The 25,049-nt window shown below is 41.2% G+C and overlaps 1 protein-coding gene across 1 annotated transcript in view; it reads left to right on the plus strand.

The window, feature by feature from the left end:
• Anapc4 (anaphase promoting complex subunit 4) overlaps positions 1 to 20,791 on the plus strand; it is a 32,600-nt gene extending 11,809 nt beyond the window's left edge. Inside the window, exons 10-28 of the mRNA NM_024213.2 lie at positions 689 to 775; positions 2,048 to 2,112; positions 2,651 to 2,693; positions 2,812 to 2,888; positions 4,515 to 4,615; positions 4,700 to 4,751; positions 9,641 to 9,696; positions 9,901 to 9,947; positions 10,865 to 10,921; positions 11,228 to 11,284; positions 13,170 to 13,263; positions 15,300 to 15,397; positions 16,006 to 16,067; positions 16,148 to 16,186; positions 16,279 to 16,380; positions 17,644 to 17,718; positions 18,536 to 18,709; positions 19,951 to 20,074; positions 20,452 to 20,791. Of these exons, the coding sequence (NP_077175.1) occupies positions 689 to 775; positions 2,048 to 2,112; positions 2,651 to 2,693; positions 2,812 to 2,888; positions 4,515 to 4,615; positions 4,700 to 4,751; positions 9,641 to 9,696; positions 9,901 to 9,947; positions 10,865 to 10,921; positions 11,228 to 11,284; positions 13,170 to 13,263; positions 15,300 to 15,397; positions 16,006 to 16,067; positions 16,148 to 16,186; positions 16,279 to 16,380; positions 17,644 to 17,718; positions 18,536 to 18,709; positions 19,951 to 20,074; positions 20,452 to 20,676 (1,635 nt within the window). The 3' untranslated portion in view covers positions 20,677 to 20,791. The remainder of the gene's footprint in view (positions 1 to 688; positions 776 to 2,047; positions 2,113 to 2,650; positions 2,694 to 2,811; positions 2,889 to 4,514; positions 4,616 to 4,699; positions 4,752 to 9,640; positions 9,697 to 9,900; positions 9,948 to 10,864; positions 10,922 to 11,227; positions 11,285 to 13,169; positions 13,264 to 15,299; positions 15,398 to 16,005; positions 16,068 to 16,147; positions 16,187 to 16,278; positions 16,381 to 17,643; positions 17,719 to 18,535; positions 18,710 to 19,950; positions 20,075 to 20,451) is intronic.
• The last annotated feature ends 4,258 nt before the right edge of the window (positions 20,792 to 25,049 follow it).

Raw genomic sequence — 25,049 nt, forward strand, 5'->3', positions numbered from 1 at the left:
GTTCTGTACTCGAGCAGTTTGGCTAGGGTGATCCAGAAGGTTCTATCCATCTGTGCCTGGAGTAGTTCACCTTAAAGAAACTTGTTATGCAAACAGGTACATGTTCCAAGGCTGGAAGGGCTATGTCTCTGCTCCAGCTCCCGCATCCTCTGGCCAGCCTGCCTACCTGTGAGCATTCACATGGTGATGGCTGCAGGATTCTCAAAGACTTGGAGGCTTTGAGCTCAGTTTTACTCTCTCTGCTGTGTTGTTCTGTTAGAACAAGGCAGGGACCAGGCTAGACTGTTTTCCCTGATGGAGCATCTACAAAGAAGTACTAATCTTTTGTTTGTTTTACCTCAGTCTTTATTTTGCTTATTGTTAAAGATTTCTAGAGGTTTGTTTTTTCTTAGGGATCCTGTGTGACAGTTAAGTACCTAAACAAAGCAGCATCATGACAGGATGTGTAAAATACAAAAAAGCACTTGTTTTCCCAAATACAAACTTGGGAATGTGTCATTGTAAATTTGTAAAAATCACTGGATAATTTAGTTTCTTAATTAAGTGATTACCAAAGCTTAGTCATGTATTTATTTTTTCCTATAGCTTTATTGAGTTAGAAGAGTAGTTGGAAGTAAATTCTGCCAAAGAAGAATGCAATAGCATGTTGTTTTGATATTTTTTACTGTACTTTTCTTTTTGTTAATAGTATATAAATTTGTCACTGACATGTATGTGTGAAGCATGGGAAGAAATTCTGATGCAGATGGACTCCCGTCTTACCAAGTTTGTACAGGTAATGTACTCCTAACTGACCTTCCCTGTGCAGATACTGAGCTCATTCTGTCTGCCACTTTGTGAGATATATGAGGGTCAGAACTGGGCAGAGCGGCTCACTTTGTAATCCCAACACTGGAAGAGACAAGACAGAAAGTTTGCCACAAATTCAAGGTTGATGTGGGCTATAGGATGAGACCCTGTCTCAAAGAGAAGGTGGCAGGCCAGAGAGCTGCCTGAGTAATTCATTTACTGCCCTTGTGGAGGGCCCACGATTGAGTTGGTTGGTTCACATCCAACTGCAATTACAGCTTTAGAGGGATCTGATGTCCTTAGCCTTTGTGGATACCTTTTATACCTATATTTGTGTGTGTGCATGCACAGACACACACACACACTCACTCTATAAAATACAGTCTTAAAAGAAAAAATTAGGGGCTGGAGAGATGGCTCAGTGGTTAAGAGTACCGACTGCTCTTCTGAAGGTCCTGAGTTCAAATCCCAGAACCACATGGTGTCTCACAACCATCCGTAATGAGACCTGACGCCCTCTTCTGGTGCATCTGAAGACAGCTACAGTATACTTATGTATAATAATATATAAATCTTTTTAAAAAAAAGAAAAAAATTAGTTTGGTTTGCAAAATGCTAAGATCTTTATTTTAGATGGTTCAGTACAACCTTAGTTTTTAGGGGCAGGGTGTGAAAAGAATATATTAGTCAGTTTTCTGTTTCAATAACAGTACTGTGGCTTGTAATATATCAAAAAGGAATTTTTTTTTAGCTCTTAGTTTTAGATTCTGACAGTTGAGGGTTATGTAGCATCATTTGTTTTCCATCTGTTGAGGAGGGTTCATCAGGTGTCATCATGGCAAGAGCATGTTTAATAGGGGTCACACTGACACAGGAAGCCAGGCGGTGTGGGTGGATAATCTTGTTTCTAACAACCACTCTTGGAAGAACTAACCAGTGTTCCCAGAGTGTCAACTTCATTTCTTCTCACTGACTCGCCACCTTCCATCCTCAGCTACTACTTAAAGAGCCTACCATGTCAGTGTCATCACCTTAAGGGCAAGCCTTCAGCAGAGAGACCCTGGGGACAAGCCACATCCAAACTGTGGCAGACTCTTTGTTTCCCCTTTGGTACAGCTGGGTGGAGCTGTACTAAAATTATGTCCCTATAACTTTGAATAAATATGCTTATGTTTATTATAATATAAATATACTAAATATATAAATAAATATAAGTATATTTATGAATATAAATATGTAATTTTTAAATTTTATCTAGGAAAAACCTACAACCACGTCAGTGCAGGATGAGTTCATGCACTTGCTGCTGTGGGGGAAAGCCAGGTGAGCGCACGTGGACGATCCCACCCTGACTCTTTCCCTTCTTCTCTTGACAGTAATTACTCAAAGGTAGTTATTGCCTTTATAAAGATAAAATACAAAATTCCGGTAGAAGACCTCGCCCCCAGAAATGTATGTCAGTTTTGGGGATTTTCTATGAACTTTTTATATACATGCGATCATTTGGTATGTATATATAAGTATGAATGTGCGTATGTATATTGGATGTATAAAATTCCAGAACTTTTATGTAGCCAAGACAATCTTTTTCTTCTGGCACCTTGGGTAAATAACTCTCCAGGGTACTAGTCAGTGATCCCTTCTTGATGTTTAGAAGTGTATAATTGGTTTATTTCTGGACTTTACTGTGACATTTCTGTCTCTTTGTGGATAAACACAGTCCAGTCCTCATTTGACCGGTGCTGTTTCTTCATGATTATTTTGTTCCAAAATCCTGTTTGTACTTTGAAATTTAGGTTTTAAATGGCACATTCAGAGTTTGAATGGAAAGATTACTAAAATACTTTCTTTTTTGTTGCAGTGCTGAACTTCAGACTCTCCTGATGAACCAGTTAACAGTGAAGGTGCTGTTAAAGTCTATATGTTTAAGTGGCTGTGAACACATTTTTAATAGTGGTCTTTTTTGGGAATGACATATAGTATCATAGTTACATGCTAAATGTATTTTCTTCTTTTAATTAGGGCTTAAAAAAGCTTGGCCAGTCTATAGAGTCATCATATTCCAGTATACAAAAACTGGTTATAAGTCACTTACAGAGGTATGGAAGTGATGTAGAATTTTTTGATACTGCATTCATACATACACGGCTTTGGTCATATTTCTGCTTCCTCTCTCCACTGTTTGACATTGTCTTTTCAAGCCTTTTCTAGCTATTTGCATTGGCATTTTAGGGAACTTGGCATACCCAAGATTGAAGTCGGTAATGACAATTGTTTTTGTGAAAATACTTTTCTAATTCTTTTAACCAGGCTGAACTTTTTGAGTATTTGGCCTTTTTTTCTTATTTAACTATAAAATAAGCCACATAGCTTCTAATATTGTACGTATTTTTTCATTTAATATCTTGGCAGTTTGTTCTTGTCATCTTGGTTTCACACAAGAGTTAGCTATGTGGCTGGCCCAGTGTTTCAGTACTAGGCCGAGGCTCGCTCCTGGGTTCTCCAGGTCTCCTGCTGTTTCTGTGCACAGTAACTTGAGTGAAGCAGTTTATAAGTGGCTGCTGACTGTTTGGTTTGTATTTTGACAACTCTTATGCTGGGTTTCTAGAAATACCCACAGTCCCCTGAGCTTGCTGAGTACCTTCTGCTTTGGTCTGTTCCATACTGTACCGTGTCTGTTTCTTTCCCTTTCTCCACTGAGTGTAATGTTACTTAAAAAACGTGCAGTACCTTTGCTTTTTTCAAAGCCTTGAGCATGTCTGCTTCTGCTTTACCCATGCTAGATACCTTTTGTTTTCCCAAGCTTGATATTGTATCTTCCACTCAAGGCTTTTTTTTTCTCTCCCCTACCCTATTTTTTTTTTTAAATATCTTTGATTTGTTTGTTCATTTATTAATAATGATGCTGGGAATGGAATGTAGAGTCTTGGGCAAGTTGCATAAACAAACTCTACTATTGAGTTACATCCCCAGTTCCACCCAAGGATTTACATAACCTTCCTTTCTTTTTGGAACACTCTCATCTTCTCTTTACCTGAGTTCTTTAGCTCTTTGCGTCTTCAGAGAAGCCTTCAGCAGTTCCTAGAATAGATCAGGGTCTTCTATTTCACCTGTGCATTTCCCTCAAGTCCCTTAGGGTGGGTAGTTAGGAAGATGTACTGCATGACTGGTTGTAACTAACTCCCTTATTACACTAAATGCTTCAAGGACCTTACCGTTATTTCCCACTATGTCCCCAGTCCCTGGTATCTGACATAAAGTCAGAGCTTAAAAATATATGTGAAGACAGGCTGGTGTCTTATGTCTTTATTCCCAGCACCCAGGACATAGAAGCAGGTGGATTTCTGTGAGCTAGAGGCCAGCCTGGTTTGCACAGTTCTAGGCCAGTCAGGACTAGATAGTAAGAGCCTGTCCTTTAAACAAAAGTGTCTATTAGTGAACAAATGTCCACATGGTAAAGTGCCAGGGTTAGGACTGGAGGTGCAGCTCAGTGGATAGAGAGCTTGACAAGCACTGCACGAAGTCTGACCGTGATAGAGAATCTAATCTGGTAGTCTTGTTTTCATCTCAGTTGTCATGATGCACAAATGATTCTTCGAAATAGCTTGGGTAAATCTTTTCTGTGGAAAGATTATTAAGATTTGTTTGGTTTTCTGAAATCAGCAAGTGATTGTTGACTACCACCTTGGTGATAGTAATGGTACTTATCTCTGCTCTTTTGCTAGTGGCTCTGAGTCTTTACTGTATCATTTGAGTGAACTTAAAGGAATGGCTTCATGGAAACAAAAATACGAACCTCTAGGACTGGATGCTGCAGGCATTGAAGGTATTGATTGAATTTCTCCATAGACTACACTAGATACAGTTCACTTACTCAACAAGTGACCCTTTTTTGTCTGTTTTTCTTTAGATGCTATTACTGCTGTGGGTTCTTTCATCCTCAAAGCAAACGAACTTCTCCAGTAAGTCATGTGCTAACCAGGAGTGTGGCTATGAGAATATTACTTTTTACTTAAATAAGAACCTGAATCTCTTAAGACAAATTTTTATCAGAATAAGTCAGTAGCACAGAGATCATTTAATGAAAAACTTTATTTTCTGGTCTCTCCATCTTCATCCTCATTCTAACTCCTGTGTCTCTTTCTGTTCACTTTCTTTATTCTCCTAAAAGCTAATTTTATTTCTTGTACCTACCAGTTTTGTTTTATTTATTTTTTGTCTTGATTTTCCTGAACACTGTTGGCCTTGTCTTATTGCGTTACGTTGTGGTGTTGTGTTGTGTTATGTTGTGTAAGGGACTCCCTTTGTACCCAGGCTGGCCTGAAACTTTGAGCCTTGCAAATGCTGCAGGCACAGTGTTCTGTGCTCCCCACCTCCCTCCCCTTAGACTCTCTTGTTGTCTGTACTGTCCGTCTCTAGCACACCTTTGCCTGGCTTGTCTTTCTGAAGGGTGCTGCTCCATCCGTCTAGCCATCCTCTGTCCCACAGGTTGTCCCTTTACCCTGCACCTGCTCCTTCTGTGCTTTGTGCTTCACTTCCCTGTCTCGCTGTGTACAAAGGCACTGTCCGTCTTGCTTTCCTGTATTAGGCGCCCTAGCATATTCATTCAGGATAGCATATTCTAAAGTAACTTACTCAGAAAGCAGATGTTGAAGGTAAACTTCCCCAACTCTTTCTTACCTTCATATAAAATTGATGGTTTTGGGGACTTAGGATCTGAAGAAATAATTTCTCCTAGAACTTTCAAAGCATTGCTCTATTACATTTAGGAGTTTTTTATTGCTGGTAGGCAGTTACTTGCTTTCTGATGGCTTTGAAGTGTATTTTTAAATTTCACTTCTTAGAAACATTAGTTTTAATCTTTGACATCTTAAAGTTTCACAGTAGCAATTCTAGATGTGGGTCTTTCTGTTCTCGATCTGATATTAAAGCACTATCAAAACTTTAATCTTAGAACCTGACAGACACCCTAAAATTGGGTGGTGATGCCAAATGCCTTTAATCCTAGAAATTGACAGGCGCAGGCAGACAGATTTCCGAGTTTAAGGCCAGCCTGATCTACAGATCAAATTCCAGGACAGCCAAAGCTACACAGAGAAACCCTGTCTCAAAAAAATGAAAAACAAACAACAGAAAACCCCAGCTTTAATCCTGTTACCTTTTCTAGTGATTTCTCTCTTTCCCTTATTAACTAAAGTTTTCTTCTAGAAATCTATCTGGACAGATAGTGGACTTGATGAAGTTTTGTTTTCTTTCTTTCTCTCTTTCTTTCTTTCTTTCTTTCTTTCTTTCTTTCTTTCTTTCTTTCTTTCTTTCTTTCTTTCTTTCTTTCTTTCTTTTTTTCTCAATGTTTCCTAAAATTTTTCCTTGTAATTTTTAGCTTTGCAGTTTATTTTTTTGGAAAAATTTCTTGGCTTAATTGTTCAATATGTCACATTGAACACTTTGAAACATGTTTTGGTTTCACTTTTTTTTTAAGATAGGGTCTTATACTGTATATCCCGGATTGACCTTGAACACCCTATGTAGCTCAGGCTGGCCTTGAACTGCTGTACTATGAGTATGGGTGTATCCTTCACTCTGAATTTTTTGGTGTTTTTTTTTTTTTTTTTTTTTTTGGTTTTTCGAGACAGGGTTTCTCTGTGTAGCCTTGGCTGTCCTGGAACTCTGTAGACCAGGCTGGCCTCAAACTCAGAAATCCGCCTGCCTCTGCCTCCTGTGAGAGCTAGGATTAAAGACATGCACCACCACGCCCAGCTCACTCTGAATTCTTAACCTGTGTTTTGAAGAACTAGAAATTGAGTATATAACATTGACCAAAACTGATAAAATTCTCTGCTCTTTTTTGATTATAATGAAGCTTTGATTACAATGTGGTGAGGCAGACAATAAACCAATGGATAACTGAAGTGAATATGGGTTAGGAGTTATATGTAGAAACGAGAAAAACCAGGCGAAGGGTGAGGTGTGATGATGCAAAGATCCCGTTGTATACATGGATTCCATTTGCACGCATCCAACCTACTGCAGGTCAAAATATTTAGGAAAGGACGTGTATCTTTATCTTCTAAGTACAGAGTTTTTCCCTTGCCATTATTCCCTAAATAATACTGGAGGGCTGCTAGCTATTTACACAGTATTTGTTTACATTATAATAGACCTTGTAGCTCGGTTACTCATACGTAAACACTACACATCCTTGGGTGTGGTTATCCTGATGTTTTTGTTGATTTTCTGTTTGCATGATAAAATACCATGACCAAAGCCACTTAAGAAAGAAAGAGTTTAATTGGGCTTATGGTTCCAGAGGGCTAGAGCCGGTGAAGGGGGTGATGAAGGCAGGAATAGCTGAGAGCACCCACATCTTGATCTGAAAGCAGGAAGCATGTTAAGAATAGCAGGAGTCTTTTGAAACCTCAAAGCCTAACCCCAGTGACAAACCCCAACCAGGCTATACCATTTAATTCTTCCCAAACAGTTCTACCAAGTGGGAACCAAGTATTCAAACATGAACCTGTGGGGGCCATTCTCATTGAAATACTCACAGCTGGTATGGAAGAGGGGTCCTTTTACTAGTCCCCATCAGGATGAAGGACAAATGCAGAGTCAAGAGAGGCCTAACAGAAAAGATGAATTAGGCGTAGGTAGGAAGGGAGGGAGGGAGTCCTGTTGACATTTGGAACATATCTGGCATGGTCAAGGAACTTCAAGAGGCAGTGTAGCTGAAGTGCATTGAATAAGCACAACCAACGGATCAAAGTGAGAGGAACAAGGGAAGTTGGGCTAAAACCCACAGGCAATGTAGAAGGCACAGAGTTTTTCTTTGGGTGTAGAAGAGGCCCTTGGACAATTGGAAGCCACAGTGTAATACTTGGTTTTGTAAGGATCCTTTGCTGTTAATGTTGAGAATAGATTGTAGCTAGGCAAGGGCAAACTCTTAACAGATATGGCTTTTTTCTTTAACTTATCCATCTTTAATTATTTTACTATATTTCTTATATCCTAACCAGTGTTTATTCTTTGTAAACACGTGAGAGTGTATTGTGTGTATGTTGTGCCTTTTCCTTAGAAGACATTTGCATGTATTTTCTAAGAGTATGGTTACTTTCCTTCATACCAGAGATGCAGGACTTTAGTCTACAGTTCACTTTGGGTTTGCAGCATTGCAAGAACGCCTCATGCATTGAGTGCAGTTGAAGTGGGATGCGTTAGTTGTCATGGCTCTAAGTCTGAGCTGCTTCTCATTCCTGCTGTGGTTTCTCTGGGCTTTGCTGGTCCCAACTCTGTGCTCCGCATGCACTTGACCTCTACTGCTGAGCCCTGCTCTCACCAGTCCTTGGTGTTTTGAATTTGTTTTCATTTTTCTCTTTTTGTGAGTTTATAAGCCTTCTAGCATTGCTTTTCTTCCCATGAAGTATTTTGTGGTTCACCATGTTGGCTGAGAGCATATATAAAATACTAAGCCATCCATCATTGCCTTTCAATACAAATTAAAGGCAGTTAAATTACTTGTTTTTTTTTTTTTTTTTCAAGTAAGTAAATTGCAGCCTTGTTATACTGGCTTACAGATGGAGAAACCGAGGCAATGAGCATTTTGATGTTATGCTGATTGCTTGGGGTGGAAAGCTTTTAGAAAAGGCACAAAGAAACTTGTTTTCATTGTTGATGAAAAAGTTTTTGTTCCATCACTTGGTAATTTGTGAGACACATTATAATCTTCTATCAGATATCTTTTAGAGAAAAGTAAGATACTGGCTTAATTTAATTCCTGCTGTCATAAAATACCCTGACTTTTTAAAAATCAGATTGAGGGAGAAAGACTTATGTCACAGTTCATTGTAACAGACAAGTCAAGGCAGCAGCAACTTAAAATAGCTAGTTACATACATCCACATTCAGGAGCAGAGAATTGAATGCACCTGTGCTTGCTACTCACCTTCCACTCCTGTGAGGCTTAGGACTCCAACCCAGGGCATGGTGTTGCCCATAGTGGGCTGTGTCTTCCCACATTGGTTAACACAGTCAAGGCAGTCCCCCACAGACAAGCCCGAAGGCCTGTTTGAGCCTGTAGAGGCTCCCTCGTTAGTCTCTTGCCTGTGCTTCTATGTTGTGTGTAGTTGATGGCTAGCACTAACCATCACTGATGCTAATTCACTTTGCAGAGCTGATGTGCACCATAGTTCTGGGTGAGGGTTGGAAAGCCAGGAAGGAAAGGTCCTAGTGTCACTTGCTTGGGGTAATTACCTCATAGATGTAAGCTTAAGGAGTTCAGAAGTGGTTTCTTTAAGATAAAGAAGTACAGTACAAAATTTGGAGGTACATGTTTGCAGTGCCTAGGGAAATTTAATTTTTTTAGAGATTTATTGTCAAAATCAAAACTAAGCTTAGCATGTCTATTGATGTTGGAGGTGGTGACATTATGCAATTTTGTAATAAAGATTTCCTTTTGGAGTTAACGTTTTTAATTTTTTTATTGACCAATAATATTATTTTTTAACTGAAATAATGTTGAGAAGTAATTTTTTCTGATTTGTTTCTGAATACTGAAGAAAGACTGTTGTACAGCTTGTGGCAAGGTCTTTGACCCAGTTACAATCTAAGTTACCAGCCTCTTTCTTTTCTCTTTTTTTCTTTTTCTCTTTTCTTTTTCTTTTAAGAACTACTTTGATTTTTAAAAAATATTTTTAGGGATGTGTTTGATTTGTAAAATTGGCTGTTCCAGGTGTTTAAGAGTCATCCAGACAGAAAAAAAAATACAATAGTAAGCTGTGTTGTTTCTCATGACAGTTGAGCAATGATGTATGAACTGCACATGATGATCTCTCTCGTTTATTTTTTTTACCTTTTTTAGAGTTATAGACAGTAGTATGAAAAACTTCAAGGCATTTTTTCGGTGGCTGTATGTAGGTAAGTTGAATGATAATAAATATCAGATTTAAAGTCTTTTCCATTTAATTTTTGGGGGGAGAAAAATGTTTCTTTTAGTGAAAAGAAACTCTTCAAAATGAGAGGTTTAGTCCAATGAAGCACACTTAACCTTTGAAAAGTATCTGTAATAACAGTTGTTTCTGGTGACCTTTACAGATAACTTTCTAAAACTTTCCTTTCCAGCAATGCTGAGAATGACAGAGGACCATGTGCTTCCTGAGCTGAACAAGGTAAGAGCGGGGGCGCATGTCCCTGCATGTCCACATCCGCACTCTAGAGACAGCACTGAGCAGGTGCAGGCTACTTTCTGCCGCCTTTCCCTCCAGAGTGCTGAAAAGAAGCTTGCTTACACAGCATTTATATTCTGTTAGGTTTTATAAATGACGTACACATGCAGGAGGCAGTACCTGGATTTTGTGTATGTGGCCTCTCAGAGGCAAGTGTCCCATGGATAGCTAATGACACCTGCTGTTTCTCTCCTATGTCAGCTGTTTCTGGTTGAGCTCAGCATTGCTGGTCTTATGGTACTTTTGTATAGTTGCTAGCTGGTCTTGGTTTTTTGTTACTTTTTTTTTTTTTTTTTTTTAGATTTATTTCTTTATTTTACGTATATGAGTACACCATTGCTCTCTTCAGACACACCTGAAGAGGGCATCAGACCCCATTGCAGATGGTTGTGAGCCACCATGTGGTTGCTGGGAATTGAACTCAGGACCTCTGAAAGAGCAGTCAGTGCTCTTAACCGCTGAGCCATCTCCCCAACCCCCTTTATGTTTTTTTAAAGAGCTTTTTGTGTTTTACATCTTTTAAATTCTTATGCCACATTATTATGGCTACCTATAATATCTGTGTGTCATAAAGTTCTGTGACTTGTGACAAAGCATCCGTTTAGTCTCTACTTAAACTTCCTTAAGTCTTAAATGCTTGTTTATTTCCCTTCAAAAGACTAGCACCTAAATCACAGCTTGGTTAAAGTAGTTTTTAGTTGTCAGGACTGTGCTAGGTGTCCGTGGCCTCGCCTAGGGGTCTATGGAGTGAGAATGGAGTCTGCGATGGGGCTGTCCAAGCCCTCCTGTCTGAACTGTGCCTTCTGTAGACAGTTGGGAAGCGATCTTGGTTTGATTGGTTTTGTCTCACTTGGTTACAGATGACTCAGAAGGATATCACATTTGTTGCTGAATTCCTCACTGAACATTTCAATGAGGTAAGAGATTTAAATTTCTATAGTTCTGATAATAATTTTGTTAACCCTCAGTAATGGTAAAAGGTAATTGCATCTAAATAATTTAGTTGAAGACCTTAGCAATTACTTTAAAAAAAACCAAAAAACTAAAAATCCAAACTATTGAACTAATCAATACCTGTACTTCCTTAGAAAACTCGTCTGCTTCTCTTTGTGAGTAGCTGCAACAACAGCTTTCTTACAAAATACATATTTTTTTGTTTAAATTTAAGATTTAAAGCTAACTTTACAACTAACCTGTACAACTAACCTGTATTTATCCTGCAGGCTCCAGACCTTTATAATAGGAAAGGAAAATACTTCAATGTTGAAAGAGTTGGTCAGGTATGGACATTAGTTTAAAGTTTTCCATTTTAAGAACTAACTTTTAAACTGAATACTGTTCATTTGAAAGGGAGTTGGGTGTGGTGCATAGGCAGGGCTAGAGAGAAGGGGCATGATAGGAGGGATTGGTGGGAGAAAAGGGGAAGGGATGAAATGATATATTTCAATTAAAAATTTTAAAAACTTAGTATTAATCTATATTGTCCAAAGTTTATGAATTTAATATTCAAATATATTGTAAGTCTGCCTTTTTAGTAAGATGACCAAAGATAAATGTTACTTAAATATTTGAGTTTTGAGCCCTTTTATATTCTACACAATTATTGAGAACCCCAAACTCTTTAAGTCAAGTGTTAACTGTCACATGTGGATACTATTGTTAGTGTAAAAAAGTAGTTATTCAGTTTTAGTGGAAAATTTCAGTGGCCTGGCATTCCTTTATATGTTAGCAAGCCTCTGCTGTCCAGCTAGCAGAAGGCAGTTTAAGTCCCCTCTTCCCCTCCGTGTCCAGTTTCTGCTTTGATATGCTGATTTGGCTAGTACAGTTTAAAGATATCTGGACTCACACGTGCTTTTTCTTGGAAGGGACAGCAGTGTGATGGTGGCTTCTCAGAGGTTCATTTTAGTGTGGACTCTGAGATTCTGTCAGTGAACTCTCCATTGCTTGAACCCTAAATCTGTCCATTTTCTTACCTGGAGAATAATCTTTTATCCATGTGTGGCTTTGAAAAATCTGGTGGTTTTTGTTGTTGTTGGTGGTGGTGGTGGTGGTGGTGGTGGTGGTGGTGGTGGTGGTGGTTTTTGGCAAAGATTGGTTCTGTTAGATTATAGATCTCCTAGGTGTTACTATCTTATTGCAGGTCTGTCCAGAAGGTACACTTTGTTAGTCACTAGCTTAATCAGAGAACTCTTTAATCCTGGGAAGCTGTCAGGCATAGCAGTGGCAGGTGCAGTTTCTTAACTTTTAATTCTTGCTTTAAAGTTTGTTTCTTACTGAGAGCTCTCACAAAGCTTGAAGCTGCCTGCAGTCCCCCTGCTGGGATCATAAGTCTGGACTATCATACCTAGCTGGAAGGTTAAATGTTACATTGGCATGAAATATCTTGGGCTGAGTGACAGGCTTGTTTTATTTTCCAGAAAACATCTTCCTAATATCCAAGATGAATAATTACAGTCTTTCCTCCAGTCACTTTTTCAAGTAAAAATGCAATCCAAATCTTCAAAAGTGTCTTGTCTTAGGTAAAACTAAAATACTTGTGTAAATGCCTCTCCTTAGGGTAACTCTCCTATTTGGTGTGCCACAAAGTGCCATGTGCCTTCTTCCCATTCTGTCACACAGATGTGCAAGATCTGTACTCAGAGGTTGAGATTTAATAAAATAAATAAAGGCTCTTTACAGATAAACAAAACTATGACCATAGTGGCTGGTGTGCCCTTCTCAGCTGGGCAGCTACCTTGATTCGCTTTTCCCACCACCAGTGCAAATGCCAAGAGACCGGTGTTTGGATTGTTACAAATCTGCTGTTGATCTGTTAGATCCCTGGAGTGTCTTGATGACTTGCAGGGGTCTGTGGGCACACTCTTGGAGCAGCTAGTTACATTGCTAGATGGCACTTAATTTATAACTATTTAAAATTTTCTCATGGAAATGAAGCACAAACTTAACCTCAGTTATGGTCTCTATGGTAACCATTCTGACCGTCCAACTGTTTAAAGTTTGTTTTCTTGACATTTAACAGACTTTTGTGTCTTCACTTTTTAAACAGTGGACTTGCAGAAAATTTGTCAGTAAAGCACAAAAGCACAAAAACATTCTAAATAGAAAAAAAGTGATTTGGTGAGCTTTATTCTTTTCTGAATTGCAACGGTCCACTCTTACTTGTAGTATTTGAAAGATGAAGACGACGACCTTGTGTCACCCCCTAACACAGAAGGAAACCAGTGGTATGACTTCCTCCAAAACAGCACCCACCTGAAAGGTACTCATGAACTTCCTCGTAGTTAACTGGGACCAGATCCTTAGTCACCAGTTGACAGTTGAGCTAGAATCCTGCTGAGTGTTGTGGCTCTTATGTCCATTGTCTTTGATTGTGTGAGACAGCACAGTAACAAATGGGGTGTGCTACTCTCATGATGTGTCTAAGACATTGGGATACCAAGTGACATCAGTCAGTCACAATTCCATCCGAGGGTTCTGATGATCACTTCAGTATGACACTAGAGACCTTCAGTGAGTGTCAGACACTGAAGGAGTGAAGGCTCAGTATCCCCACCAGACTGCCCCAAGGCCAGGCCAGGTTGCCTCTGCCTCTGCCTGGCAGTCCACAGGGAGTTTCTATACCTTCCTTTTCTTCCACTTAGAAAAATTCAGGTTTCCTAACTTGCTTACTAAAAAATAAATACAGGACAGTCAAGCAGGAGATTCATGGAGTAGGTACGGAGGAGAAGCCAGAGGTTCTAGGCCCTCACAGCCCTCTGTTCACAAGTCTGGAGTCTCTGCAAGCCTCAGCACATGGGTTTCTTTAATAGTGACTTCATTACATAGATGTGATTGATTACGTCCTTGCAGTTGGTGATTGAACCCCACCTCCACTGCACTCTCTCCTGAGGTTGGCAGATAGAGCTGGAAGGTGAAGCTTCTGATCAAGGTGCCCTCGTCTGAGGCATCCAGGAGCCTCCTTGTTCACTTGGGAAATTCCAAGGGTTGGAGGAGTGGGAAACCAAGATCACATGCCGTTCTCTCATACCATTCTCTGATGCTTAATAGCTGTCTTAGTCAGGGTTTCTATTCCTGTACAAACATCACGACCAAGAAGCAAGTTGGGGAGGAAAGGGTTTATTCAGCTTATACTTCCAAATTCATCACCAAAGGAGGTCAAGCAGGTCAGGAAGCAGGAGCTGATGCAGAGGCCATGGAGGGATGTTACTGGCTTGCTTCCCCTGGCTTGCTCAGCCTGCTTTCTTATAGAACCCAAGACTACCAGCTCAGGGATGGCACCACCCACAATAGGCCCTCCCTGAGTAACCACTATTGAGAAAATGCCTTACAGCTGGATCTAATGGAGGCATTTCCTCAAGGGAGGTTCCTTTCTCTGTGATAACTCCAGCTTGTGTCAGATTGACACACAAAACCAGCCAGTACAGCAGACTAATGTTTAAAATGCATTTTAGCCAGCATACCAGGTGTAAGGTGGTGTGTGTCGGGGTGCCTGCAGAGCCATGGAGAAATGGGCTTCAGAGTCAGACTCAGCACTGAGATCTCTGGGAAGTCATTTTAACACCCGACTGCTATGTGAGCTTGCTAAGCATGTTTTGTTTGCTCTGTAAACTGGAGAATCCAGTGCTTACTTCATAGAGTCGTAAGCAGCACTGACAACAGAAACAGTCTCTCAGGGGTTGGGGTGTAGTTCAGTTAAGAACTGCTTCCATCTTGCAGAAGACCTCATTTTGACTCCCAGCACCCACACTAGAGGTTCACAGCTGCCTGTAAGTCCAGCTCTAGAGGACGTGTTGCAAGCACCAGCACACATGAGGACGTAACTGAAAATAAACACCAAAACAAAAAAACGAATTTCACAGAGCAGCAAGGGGAAAACACTAGTTCTACATCACTTTCTACTGATAAAGTAGCCTTTTAAAGAAGTAAAAAGATATTCGTGTAGAGTAGTTTATTTCTTGTTTCTGTGTTAATGCTATACTCTCAAGGTAGCACTGGATGCCCCTGGTCATCATTCCACAGCAAAGACTAGAGCGGGGTGAGCAGTGCTTCACTACATGCTCGTGGTTCCCCGTGTGCTCCTCCGTTAGACCAGCACGAGTGCACTGGGCCTGGACCACACCAGCTGTCCTGAGGTGGGCTTAGCCGCTGGAATGGGTAGTGATAGGATGCAGATGCTGTGGTCATTCTGAATGAGGTCTATGGAGGTATCATAATTCCACCCTGGGCTACACGGGGCTGGTTCTAACAATGTTTTCTCCTAATTATTGCTTTGCTTCTGTTTTTGTTTGAATCCAGAAAGTCCTTTGCTGTTTCCTTATTACCCTCGAAAATCATTGCATTTTGTGAAAAGGCGGATGGAGAACGTTATTGATCAGTGTTTGCAAAAGCCAGCAGTAAGTCTGAAATGTGGGAGTGAGAAAAACTGCAGTGTCTGGCCCACTTACATAAGTGACCATAGTATATAACTGTTTTTCATTATTAAAACGGGTAGTTTCTTATGGTTCATCTTGTTAATTCCTTACACAGATTTTAAAAGTAGGCTAGTGAAAGTGTTGACGTCTTTAGGGATTTGTTCCAAGAACACTTAGTGTTTTGAAGTTTTATAGTTCCAGAGCTGTTGTGTCTTGTTTTTACTGTTGATTGGCAGGTGTGGAGACGCTACTGAGAAGTGTGTGCCTTCCTGTGCCCCACTGCCAGCTCCTTTAAATCTCAGAATTCTCTCTCTCTTCCTTCCCATTCTGTCACTAAGGATTCTCACCTCAAAGTTTGATGAGAGGGATGTTTTTAAAACCAGACTTTAATAGTGGCACACACGTTTTTCTGTAGAGTATCTTTATGTAAGTGCACTAATTATGTCTTTTTCTTTTTCTCTTTTTGTTTCATGTTGGGGGTGGGGTGTGATCAGGGTCAAACCCAGCATTTTGCGCTTACTGGCTAGACATTTCTTACCACATGCTGCATCCCACCCCTAACAATTTGTCTTCAATCTTACCTTATATAGGATGTAATTGGAAGATCGATGAATCAAGCAATTTGCATTCCATTATATAAAGATGCTAGGAGGTAATTCTCTTTACCCATTGTAAGCTATAAGTTTAACAATGATTATAAATTTTTCTCATTTTGTTTTCTTGTTGTTTTAGTATGGACTGTGCACGAAGATTGTTAAAATTCCCATTTCTGTAAGTGTTCTTCCCCGTCCTGTAAGAATAATACAGCTGTGTTTACCCTAGGCAGCTTCATACCATATCTTACATTAAATTCTCTTCCTTAGGTGGAATAATAAAACTTCGAATCTTCATTATCTTCTTTTTACTATTTTAGAAGATTCGGTTTATAAAATGTGCATCTTAAGGAGACATACTGATATTTCCCAGTAAGTATTACTCTGAAGTTTGAATTACAGAGATAAGATTTTACTATTTTTAATAATTAACATACAATTTCTCTTTCATTGTTTTTTATTCTAAAGAATTTGTTACCTTCCCCCCCACCCGTGTGCGTATGTGTGCGCGAGTGTGTGAGTGTGTGTGCGTGTGTGTGTGTGCGTGTGTGACTGTGTGTGCGTGTGTGTGTGTGTGTGTGTGTGTGTGTGTGTGTGTGTGAGATTATGTCCGTATGTTTGCAGAGGCCAGAAGAGGGACCCCATGAAGCTGGAGTTGCAGGCAGTTAAAAACTGCCCTGTGTGGGTGTTAGGAGCTGAACTCTGCTCCCCTGGAAGAGCAACAAGTGCTTTTAACTGCCGAGCCAGCCTGTTCATGTTTTAGTGATGTTAACCTCCTGGCTTTACATTTGTCCCTTAACTGTTCTCAGTTTTAGTTTTCACATCATTAAGGTAACGATACTGATTTAGAAGCTTCTAGGATTCCTTCTAGATAAAAATGATGTGTAGATACTGTATGTTGACTTTTTAGGGTCAGAAAAAAAGTCTGACAACTGAATGAAGATTCTGTCTGAAGAACTCATTCAATACTGTGTTCTGGGTCCATTTTGGAAAGGCTTTTCATCTTAGGCTAATATGTTTTCCAGTAAATGGGAAGCTCTGTCCACAAAAACTAGCTTTGAAATTTTAAAGAAAAATCAAGTAAACAGTTCCATTAGCAGCTTTGTTGTTGTTTTTCAAGACAGGGTTTCTCTGTGTAGAGCTCTGTCTGTAGAGAACTGTGCTTCCTCCTCCTCAGTGCTGGGATTAGAGTGTGTGCCACCACCACAGGCTCCATCACCATCTTAAATCTCACTTTAAAGACACGTTGGCCTCCCCTATAGCCTTCTTTAAGTAATTACTTCATTTTTTGTTGTTGTTATTTCTTTGCTTGTTTGTCTTGAGACAGAATTTACTATGTAGCTCTGGCTGTCCTAGAACCTACTATGCAGACTGGGCTGGCCTGGGAATCCCAGAGATCCTCCTGCCTCTGCCTCCTCAGTGCTGGGATTAGAGGCGTGCGCCACCTTGCCTGGCAAGTATCTAACTACTTTGATAACTATGAGGTTTTAAACTAAGGTGATTTATCCTGGGATGCTTAGCCTAAATCTATCCCAGCATTCTGTAGCAAGAGTGTGATGTTTTCCAGCTGCCACATTCATTGTTTAAACTATACAATGTTTCATAAGGTCTTCTTTATTCCCTTTTTTCTTCAAGATCTGTAAGTAATGGACTAATTGGTATTAAATTTGGGAGCTTCACATCTGCCTCAGCTGACAAGGTCAGAAGAAGGTAAGACTTGAACCTGGACTACCTGACAGGCACAGGTCCTGGGTGGCAGTGTCTGTGTACCCTAGCTGTTGGGTAGGAGAGTGTCAGGCTCAGAGATGGTAAGGGCAGAAGTGTTCTCTCACTTCCAGAGGAGCGGGCCTCTTCACATTTTATCATAAAGGCTGTTTTACTTAGATCTGGTGAAAACTTTACCATCCACAGGGATTAGTGTGTTTACATGCTGTGCTTTCCTGTAATTCCAGATGTCCTGTGCTACCAAAGCCTTGTTCCTGCCATTGCTTTGTTACAGCAGCAGAGTGAAGTGGTGGTCAGCTCTTGGCTTTTCTTAGGGGTACAGAGGGGCACTGTTAACTAAGCCAGTCCCAAGGCTTTGGGGAGGAAGAGCCAGCACTGAGCACTGGCTGGTCCCTTCTCACTGTTTCCTCACACAGTGGTTTTAGTGATGCTTTCGGGATAGGTCTGTTTTTCACATGTGAAATCTTATTCTCACCTTCAGAATATAACATGAGGTGTCACTCATGAGTACTAGTAGACACAGTCTAGCCGTTGATGTCAGGTTTTTAGAGCTGTGAATGAACTTCACAGGTTTTTTTTTTCCTCATGATTGTCTATTTTTAAGATTTAGCTATATTGGGAAAAGTTAGTACAGAAGGTAATTTAGTGATCTTTTTAATAGAAATTAATGAGATAATTTGCCTTGCAGAGAATGTCAATGTCTTAAATTACTTTTATGGCCTTGTGCCAGCATGAAGTGATCCATGCAGTGTTTCCTTAGTGGTTGTGGTCATTTTGATTTACTGGAACATCTCGATTCTAGCTCTTACAGTTGTCTAGACGCCCAGTTCTATGATGATGAGACTGTCACGGTCATCCTGAAGGACTCCATGGGACGTGAAGGGAGAGACAGGATTTTGGTTCAGTTGTCACTGTCCTTGGTGTATAACAGTGAAGATTCTGACGAATATGAGTTCACTGGGAGTTACTCGACAAGGTGTGTGTCCTTAGGAGATTGGCGGCCTCATTGAGCAAGAGGCTTTCCTGTTATCCTGCCCCGCCTTCTCCTTTCCTCTCTTTGACAGCCTTGCCTGAGCTGGCCTTGAACTCATGGTCTTCCTGCCTTGGCCTCCCCATTGCTAGAACTACCAGTGAGTATCACCATGCTAGCTAACAGTTGACTGTTTTTATGTGTTTTTTTTTTTATTTATTTCATTGCATTTTTTGTTTTGAGACAAAGTCTTGCTGTGTAGACCAGGCTGATTTTGAACATAAGAAGACACATCCCCTCTGGGGATTAAAAGTGTGTTTAGAAACTATTCTAATATGAATCGAAGATTCTTACTGTTTTAGGCATGCCATATAATAGATTTTTCTTAGTTTTAGTAGGGATAACTATTGAGAGGCAGCTGAATGGAAATATTCCTACTTTGTATTTTTTTGTTTTTTATTTCTATATTGTTGATATACTAGAAATTTAACCCTAGATTTCCCACATGCTAAGAAGGTACTCTACCATGGTGCTATATTCCAGTGTTTTTGCTTTTATTTTTCTTTTCCTATTTGTTGAGACAGGGTCTCACTGTGTACCTTTGGCTAGCCTGGAACTCCCGAGGTAGACTAGGCTGGCCTTGAATTCATAGGACTCTGCCTGCCTCTGCCTCCTGAGTGCTGTCTTTAAAGGCCTGTGCCACCACACGCAGCCCTCCAGCCCTCTTTTTATTTAAGACAGTCTTACCAAGTTGCCCAGGCTGGTCTTGAACTCATTCTGTAGCCAGTAGCTTGTGATCCTCTGGCCTCACGGGTTTCCAGATGGCTGGGTTACAGGCCTGTGTGCTAGGTTCGGCCTGCAGACTTGACTTTGTTGCTTTGGTTTAACAATTAAAGAAAAAGGATCCCCAACAATGGGGTGGCTTTGTTCCATTTTCAGATGCATCGTTAGCTTTGGTTAGTAGTGGAATTCAGTTTAGATCTGTATTTAGTGTTCTCCAGATTTAGGCTCCGTTGTTCATTTTGAGAGTATATGCCTGTCCTAAGAGGTAACTTCAGTTGAAAAGGAATTCAAACCTTAACTAGTGTGACTTTCTATGTGTTTGGCATCACAGTATTTTACAAACTGTCTTATCACAGCTGTTTTGTGGTGGCTGCTAGGATTCTATTGAGAATGAGTGTGGCTAGAAGAGCCTCCTGATACTGCAGGCAGGAGAGATCCTTCTAACTGCTGGTTGTTGTCCGTAGGCTTGACGAGCAGGGCAGCATTATCCCCACACGCACCATGCACTTTGAGAAACACTGGAGGCTGCTAGAAAGCATGAGAGCGCAGTATGTTGCTGGGAACGGCCTTCGAAAAGTGTCCTGTGTGGTGAGTATTACAGACCGTGCAGGATGTGACCGTGCTCCCTGGCAGGCGTCCAAGGCCTTTCTTTGTGTCATTTTATGATTCATAGTTTCTGCTAATTATAAGCATGGAGTAGCCTCAACTGTATTAGTTTCTTATTCTGACAAAGCTTACTAAATAGGTAAAAATAACTCTGGATTTTGCTAATCTTATAAATTGTTTTACTTAGAGGTTATTTTACAGAAAGTGAAAGCTGAGCTGTGAGTGGCTTTGTGATAAATGATCAGGAACTCCTGTGAAGCCATCCTTTAATTTAAGCTTCTGATTTTAATTCCTCAATATGTGATGTGTTTGTTAAGCCGTGCATTTAAACAGTATTCCTCTGTCCTTGTTTTCGTTAGTTAAGTTCAAACCTCCGGCATGTGAGGGTGTTTGAAATGGACATCGATGATGAGTGGGAGATTGACGAGTCTTCAGACGATGAGGAGGAGGCTGGCGGGAAGCCTGTGAAGATCAAGGAGGAAGTGTTGTCAGAGTCAGAGACAGAGGCTCACCAAGACGCTGCTGCCCTAGACCCGGACGTAGTCATCAAAGTGGAGAAACTTGACCCTGAGTTGGACTCGTGACCCAGCTTGACAGCATTGTGTTAGTTAATGTGGCAAAAAGACGTAGTGGATGGACTAAGAATGTATCGGTCACACTGAGTTGTCTGTGTATCAAAGAAATAAATGGTAAATTTTATTTTTTCATACTCTGTTCCATCCTTGTGGAGGAGTGTCACTGTGGCAGACCCCTTTCTTGCTGGGGTTTTTTCCTCATATTGTGCAGAGCCAATGTTTAAAGAAAACAAACACAGCTTTGATCTGAAGAGCCAGGCAAGCCATTCCTGTCAAAAGGGATTCTCCTTATTCCTGTTGCAGGAGCGGTACACTTGAATAGAGGACACACGCTTGTGATTCAGCACTTTGGAACCTCGGGGAGGAGGCTGGCAAAGTTCAAGGCGAGCCTGAACTAAGTTTAAATAGCTATTTGGGTGCATTTCGGGTACTTTTTAAAAATACTTAAATAATTACTTGTCTCAGTGTGTGTATGTGTGTCCTAGCTTTGTAGTTTTATTTCCTTCCAATCGTAGTCTTGAAAATTTTATACTCATCACATGCTAAAATATTCCATCTTTTAAAATCAGAATAGTTGAGTAAATCCAAAGGGACACCATGAAGTATTACCTTGGGTCTATGGTTACATATAAAAAGCTGAGTTTATGTATGTGAGCTAATCTAGTAGTTTTGTACTTTGGGGGATGTCCAGTTAGTCACCATGCTAAGTACTTATTGTTAAAAGATGCTGTAGCTAGAATTGGATGTCATGAGTTCACTAGGAGATAGTCCGTTTCAGTGGCACAGTTTGACGTTGTGACCATCATCTATAGCCTTGCCATCAACCGGCCTCTTGTTTTGATTGTCTGCCGTGTCGGGGTTTTTGTTTTTGTTTTTGGAGGGGGTGGGGGTTAGTTCTTACAGAGCACCAGAAACTAGTGCACAGGATTATACTTCTGGGGTCATAAAATCTTACAGTGTGGTAGCAAAGAAGGTATAAAATCAGAAATGACCTCACGAGGAATATGTAGTCCAGGAACGATTTTTGGTTGGTTGGTTGGTTGGTTGGTTGGTTTGATTTGGCTTTTTAAATTTTGTTTTGTTTTTCCAGACTGGGTTTCTCTGTGTAGCCTTGGATGTCCTGGGACTAGCTCTGTAGACCAGACTTGCTTCAGACTCACAGAGATTAAAGGTGTGAGCCACTATCACCTAGCGTGTTTTTGTTTTTGAGATAAGGTCTCACTGTGTAGCCAGTCAGACCTTAAAATTCACTATGGTCCAGCTTTAGCTCCCCCAGTGTAAAGAGTACAACATAGGGGCTGGAAAGATAGCTCCGCAGTTAAGATAACTGGCTTTCACGAGATCCAGAGTGACGGGTCACCATAAGCTAGCCGCAGCTTGTCTGCTGCTTGAGACTAGGTTCAAGGGGACTGGATTTCAGGCCTCGGGAGCCCCTGTGGTTTCTGGGCTGTGGACTGCACTTGCTCACTCTGCCCCCTGGAAGGCCATCGGAGAGATGGCCAGGGTCCCACTGGTGTTAGACACGGCAGTTTTTCTTAGGAGTTGAGCATCCCGGGCCCTACTGTAGTGGTTTTCAGACAGCCTGGGGGAAGCACACACCAGCACAGAAAAGAAGGAATATTTATTGATCAACAGTAGTTGTCTTTTTAAAAGTTATTATTTTTGGCAATAAAGAGCACAACATATCATCATAATAATAATAAAAATCACTGGCTGTTTTTGCAGAGGATCTAGGCTCAGTTCCCAGCACCCACATTGGGGCTCATGACTCTAATCCAGTTTCACGGGATCTGATGCCCTCTGTGGCCTCTACAGGCACTAGGCACATACATGCTACACATAGATACATACACTTAAAACTCATACATGTGAAATATCTTTTTAAAAAAACATTACGATAGCCGGCCAGTGGTGGTGCACGCCTTTAATCCCAGCACTTGGGAGGCAGAGGCAGGCGGATTTCTGAGTTCGAGGCCAGTCTTGTCTACAAAGTGAGTTCCAGGATAGCCAGGGCTACACAGAGAAACCCTGTCTCACAAAAACCAAAAATCAAACAGAAAATTATAACATGTTCCACTATAGCCAGTACTGGTTGCTTCCTCACTGCTGTGACAACTTACCCAGAAGAAACAACTGACTAGGGGACAGGTTTGTATTGGCTCACAGTTCCTCACGTCATGAACAGGAAGGCTAGGCAGTAGACCTACTCTGTCATGCCCATGACGGTGGAAGGGAGAAGCGCATGGTTACGTTACAGCGGCAAACAGAAAGCCGAGTGCTCAGCCAGGCTACAGGGCCCAGAAGCCACCTCCTCATGACTCCCAGAGCATCCATCATTAGCTGAAACAGGCAGACAGGCCATTCCACATTCAGACTCCCAACTAGAAACTTGTCAAGTAGCTAATCGTAGGAACTGCATTGTGAGCATGGTAGGGAGGCCATAGGTTTAGTTTATATGGTTCTGTTTTTCTTCTTTCTAGACCAAGGTTTTCCACCAAACACACTGCTCACATCAGGTTTTCCCCAGTTAGTGACTGCAGCTGCAAATTTATGGTTTTCACTCTTATTCCACACACTCAGCATATGATACAGTCTGTCTCAAGGTTGAGAACTACTTTCTTTGAAAGCTGTTTTTTTAGAAAATAAATTTCGTAGCTGTAAGAACATAAACTGCGCCCTTACAGACATTGGAAATTATTTCTTGTTCTTACGAAATGATCCTAACTGGAAGTTAATTACACATGCAAGACGCTCACACATCTATAAATCTGTTTAAATGATGGAGGCATAATTGTACCTCAACTCTCTTTATGCACTGCAGCATGTAGAAATGAATCCCTTAGGGCCCCATTTCAGCCTTAACAAGATTATGTTCCGCTGAGCAGTGGCTGCCGAGTCGGATATGTATGGTCGTGCTGCTGATCAGCCATTACAGTTCATAAATGTCACCTTTCCTCTGGTGTGTGCAGTCAAACTGAACTCGGTGCCCCAAGACGCAAAGGGTAATGTGTACTTACTGTTGTACGGATGATAAATCTGCCCCATGACAAGACTTGAGATGAAACTAGTGTTTACTAGCTTGTTAATGTTTTCAAAGCTAAAACGAGAAGGTAAGCTTATTGTGTGCATGGCCTGCCATCAAATTTACAAGGTTTGCCTGTTCTCCAAGACTAAAAGCTTTAGGGACAACTTTTCTTCATTTCTGCATTACTGACTCCTGTTAGTGAGTGAACATTATTGTTATGTTAAGTTGTATTTCTTGCCACAGTTTAGATGGTAAAGCTGGGTACTTGGGAGTGAGATGGGATGAATGGGCAGACACTATAAACCACACTCCTCCCTGCAGACATGTCAGGGGAGCTGTAAAACCTGTAGCCACATAGGTACCTCCTTTCCCCTTGTCTCTGCTTGCTTTGCCCACTGTGACAGGAAGAGGCGTGAGGGGTCTCTTCTCATGGGGTTGGGGTCAGCATCTCTACGTGTCTGTGGGCAGCAAAGGGCTGCAGCCACTGCCCTCTGGCCCTATACAATACAAGATCATTTTCTCCTCTGCAAGAGCTGAAGGCACACGCCATCAGAGCTGAGGAGAAGACCTGAGTGACTGGATGATAGATTCTGTCAGGCTAGAGAAGTCAAGCACACTACGTGCTGCTGCTGGAAAGTGGGGAAAGGTAAGGTCAAAGTGGGCTTTGAAAAGCTGCACATAAAGTGATCTCAGAAAAGCTGCACATAAATGGTGACGTGGGTGACACATCTGCAGGAGCCTTGGGGCTGGAGAGAGAGGTGAACTAAGGGAATGGGATCACGGGTAAGGGAAGCAGAGAAGCCGATGGTAGCCAGAGCTGACTGTGGTATCAGGGAGCTTTTTCTTGAACGACGTGATGCTAATCCATATTCAACCATGAGTAAATGGAGAGTGGCCATTCTAGAGAAAGGGGAATGTTGAGTGAAAGCCTCGACTGGGGAAGGAAGGGTCAAGATTGACACTGGTAAGACCAGCCTCAAGGCAAAACACAGGTCTCTTCCTCCTGACAGGAAGGGCACATGGGGCAGGGGCTGGCAGGTGGTTCAAGAGGGGCAAGTGCAGTTGTTTTCTGACATAGAAACCGTGGTCTCATTGAGAGTTACTGAATAGCGCTGTCCTCAGCCAAGTCCAAAGGGTAAGCTGTGCCCCTTGTAAAAGACCACTGCTTGCTGATGATTGGTGCTCCCACATGGGAGGCCGTGGAGATGGTTATGGGAACTCTGAGTGTCCAGCCATGCCTCCCAGGACATTGTACAAATGTTTGCCCTAATAGCATGAGGTCTTGAGGAGGAGCTAAAGTATATAGGCTAGGAAGGCTGGGTAAGTAGGACTCCATCTATGCAGCCATGGGGAAGTC

This window comes from Mus musculus, chromosome 5 (genome assembly GCF_000001635.26).
Source record: "Mus musculus strain C57BL/6J chromosome 5, GRCm38.p6 C57BL/6J".
In the NCBI taxonomy this organism is placed as follows: Eukaryota; Metazoa; Chordata; class Mammalia; order Rodentia; family Muridae; genus Mus; species Mus musculus.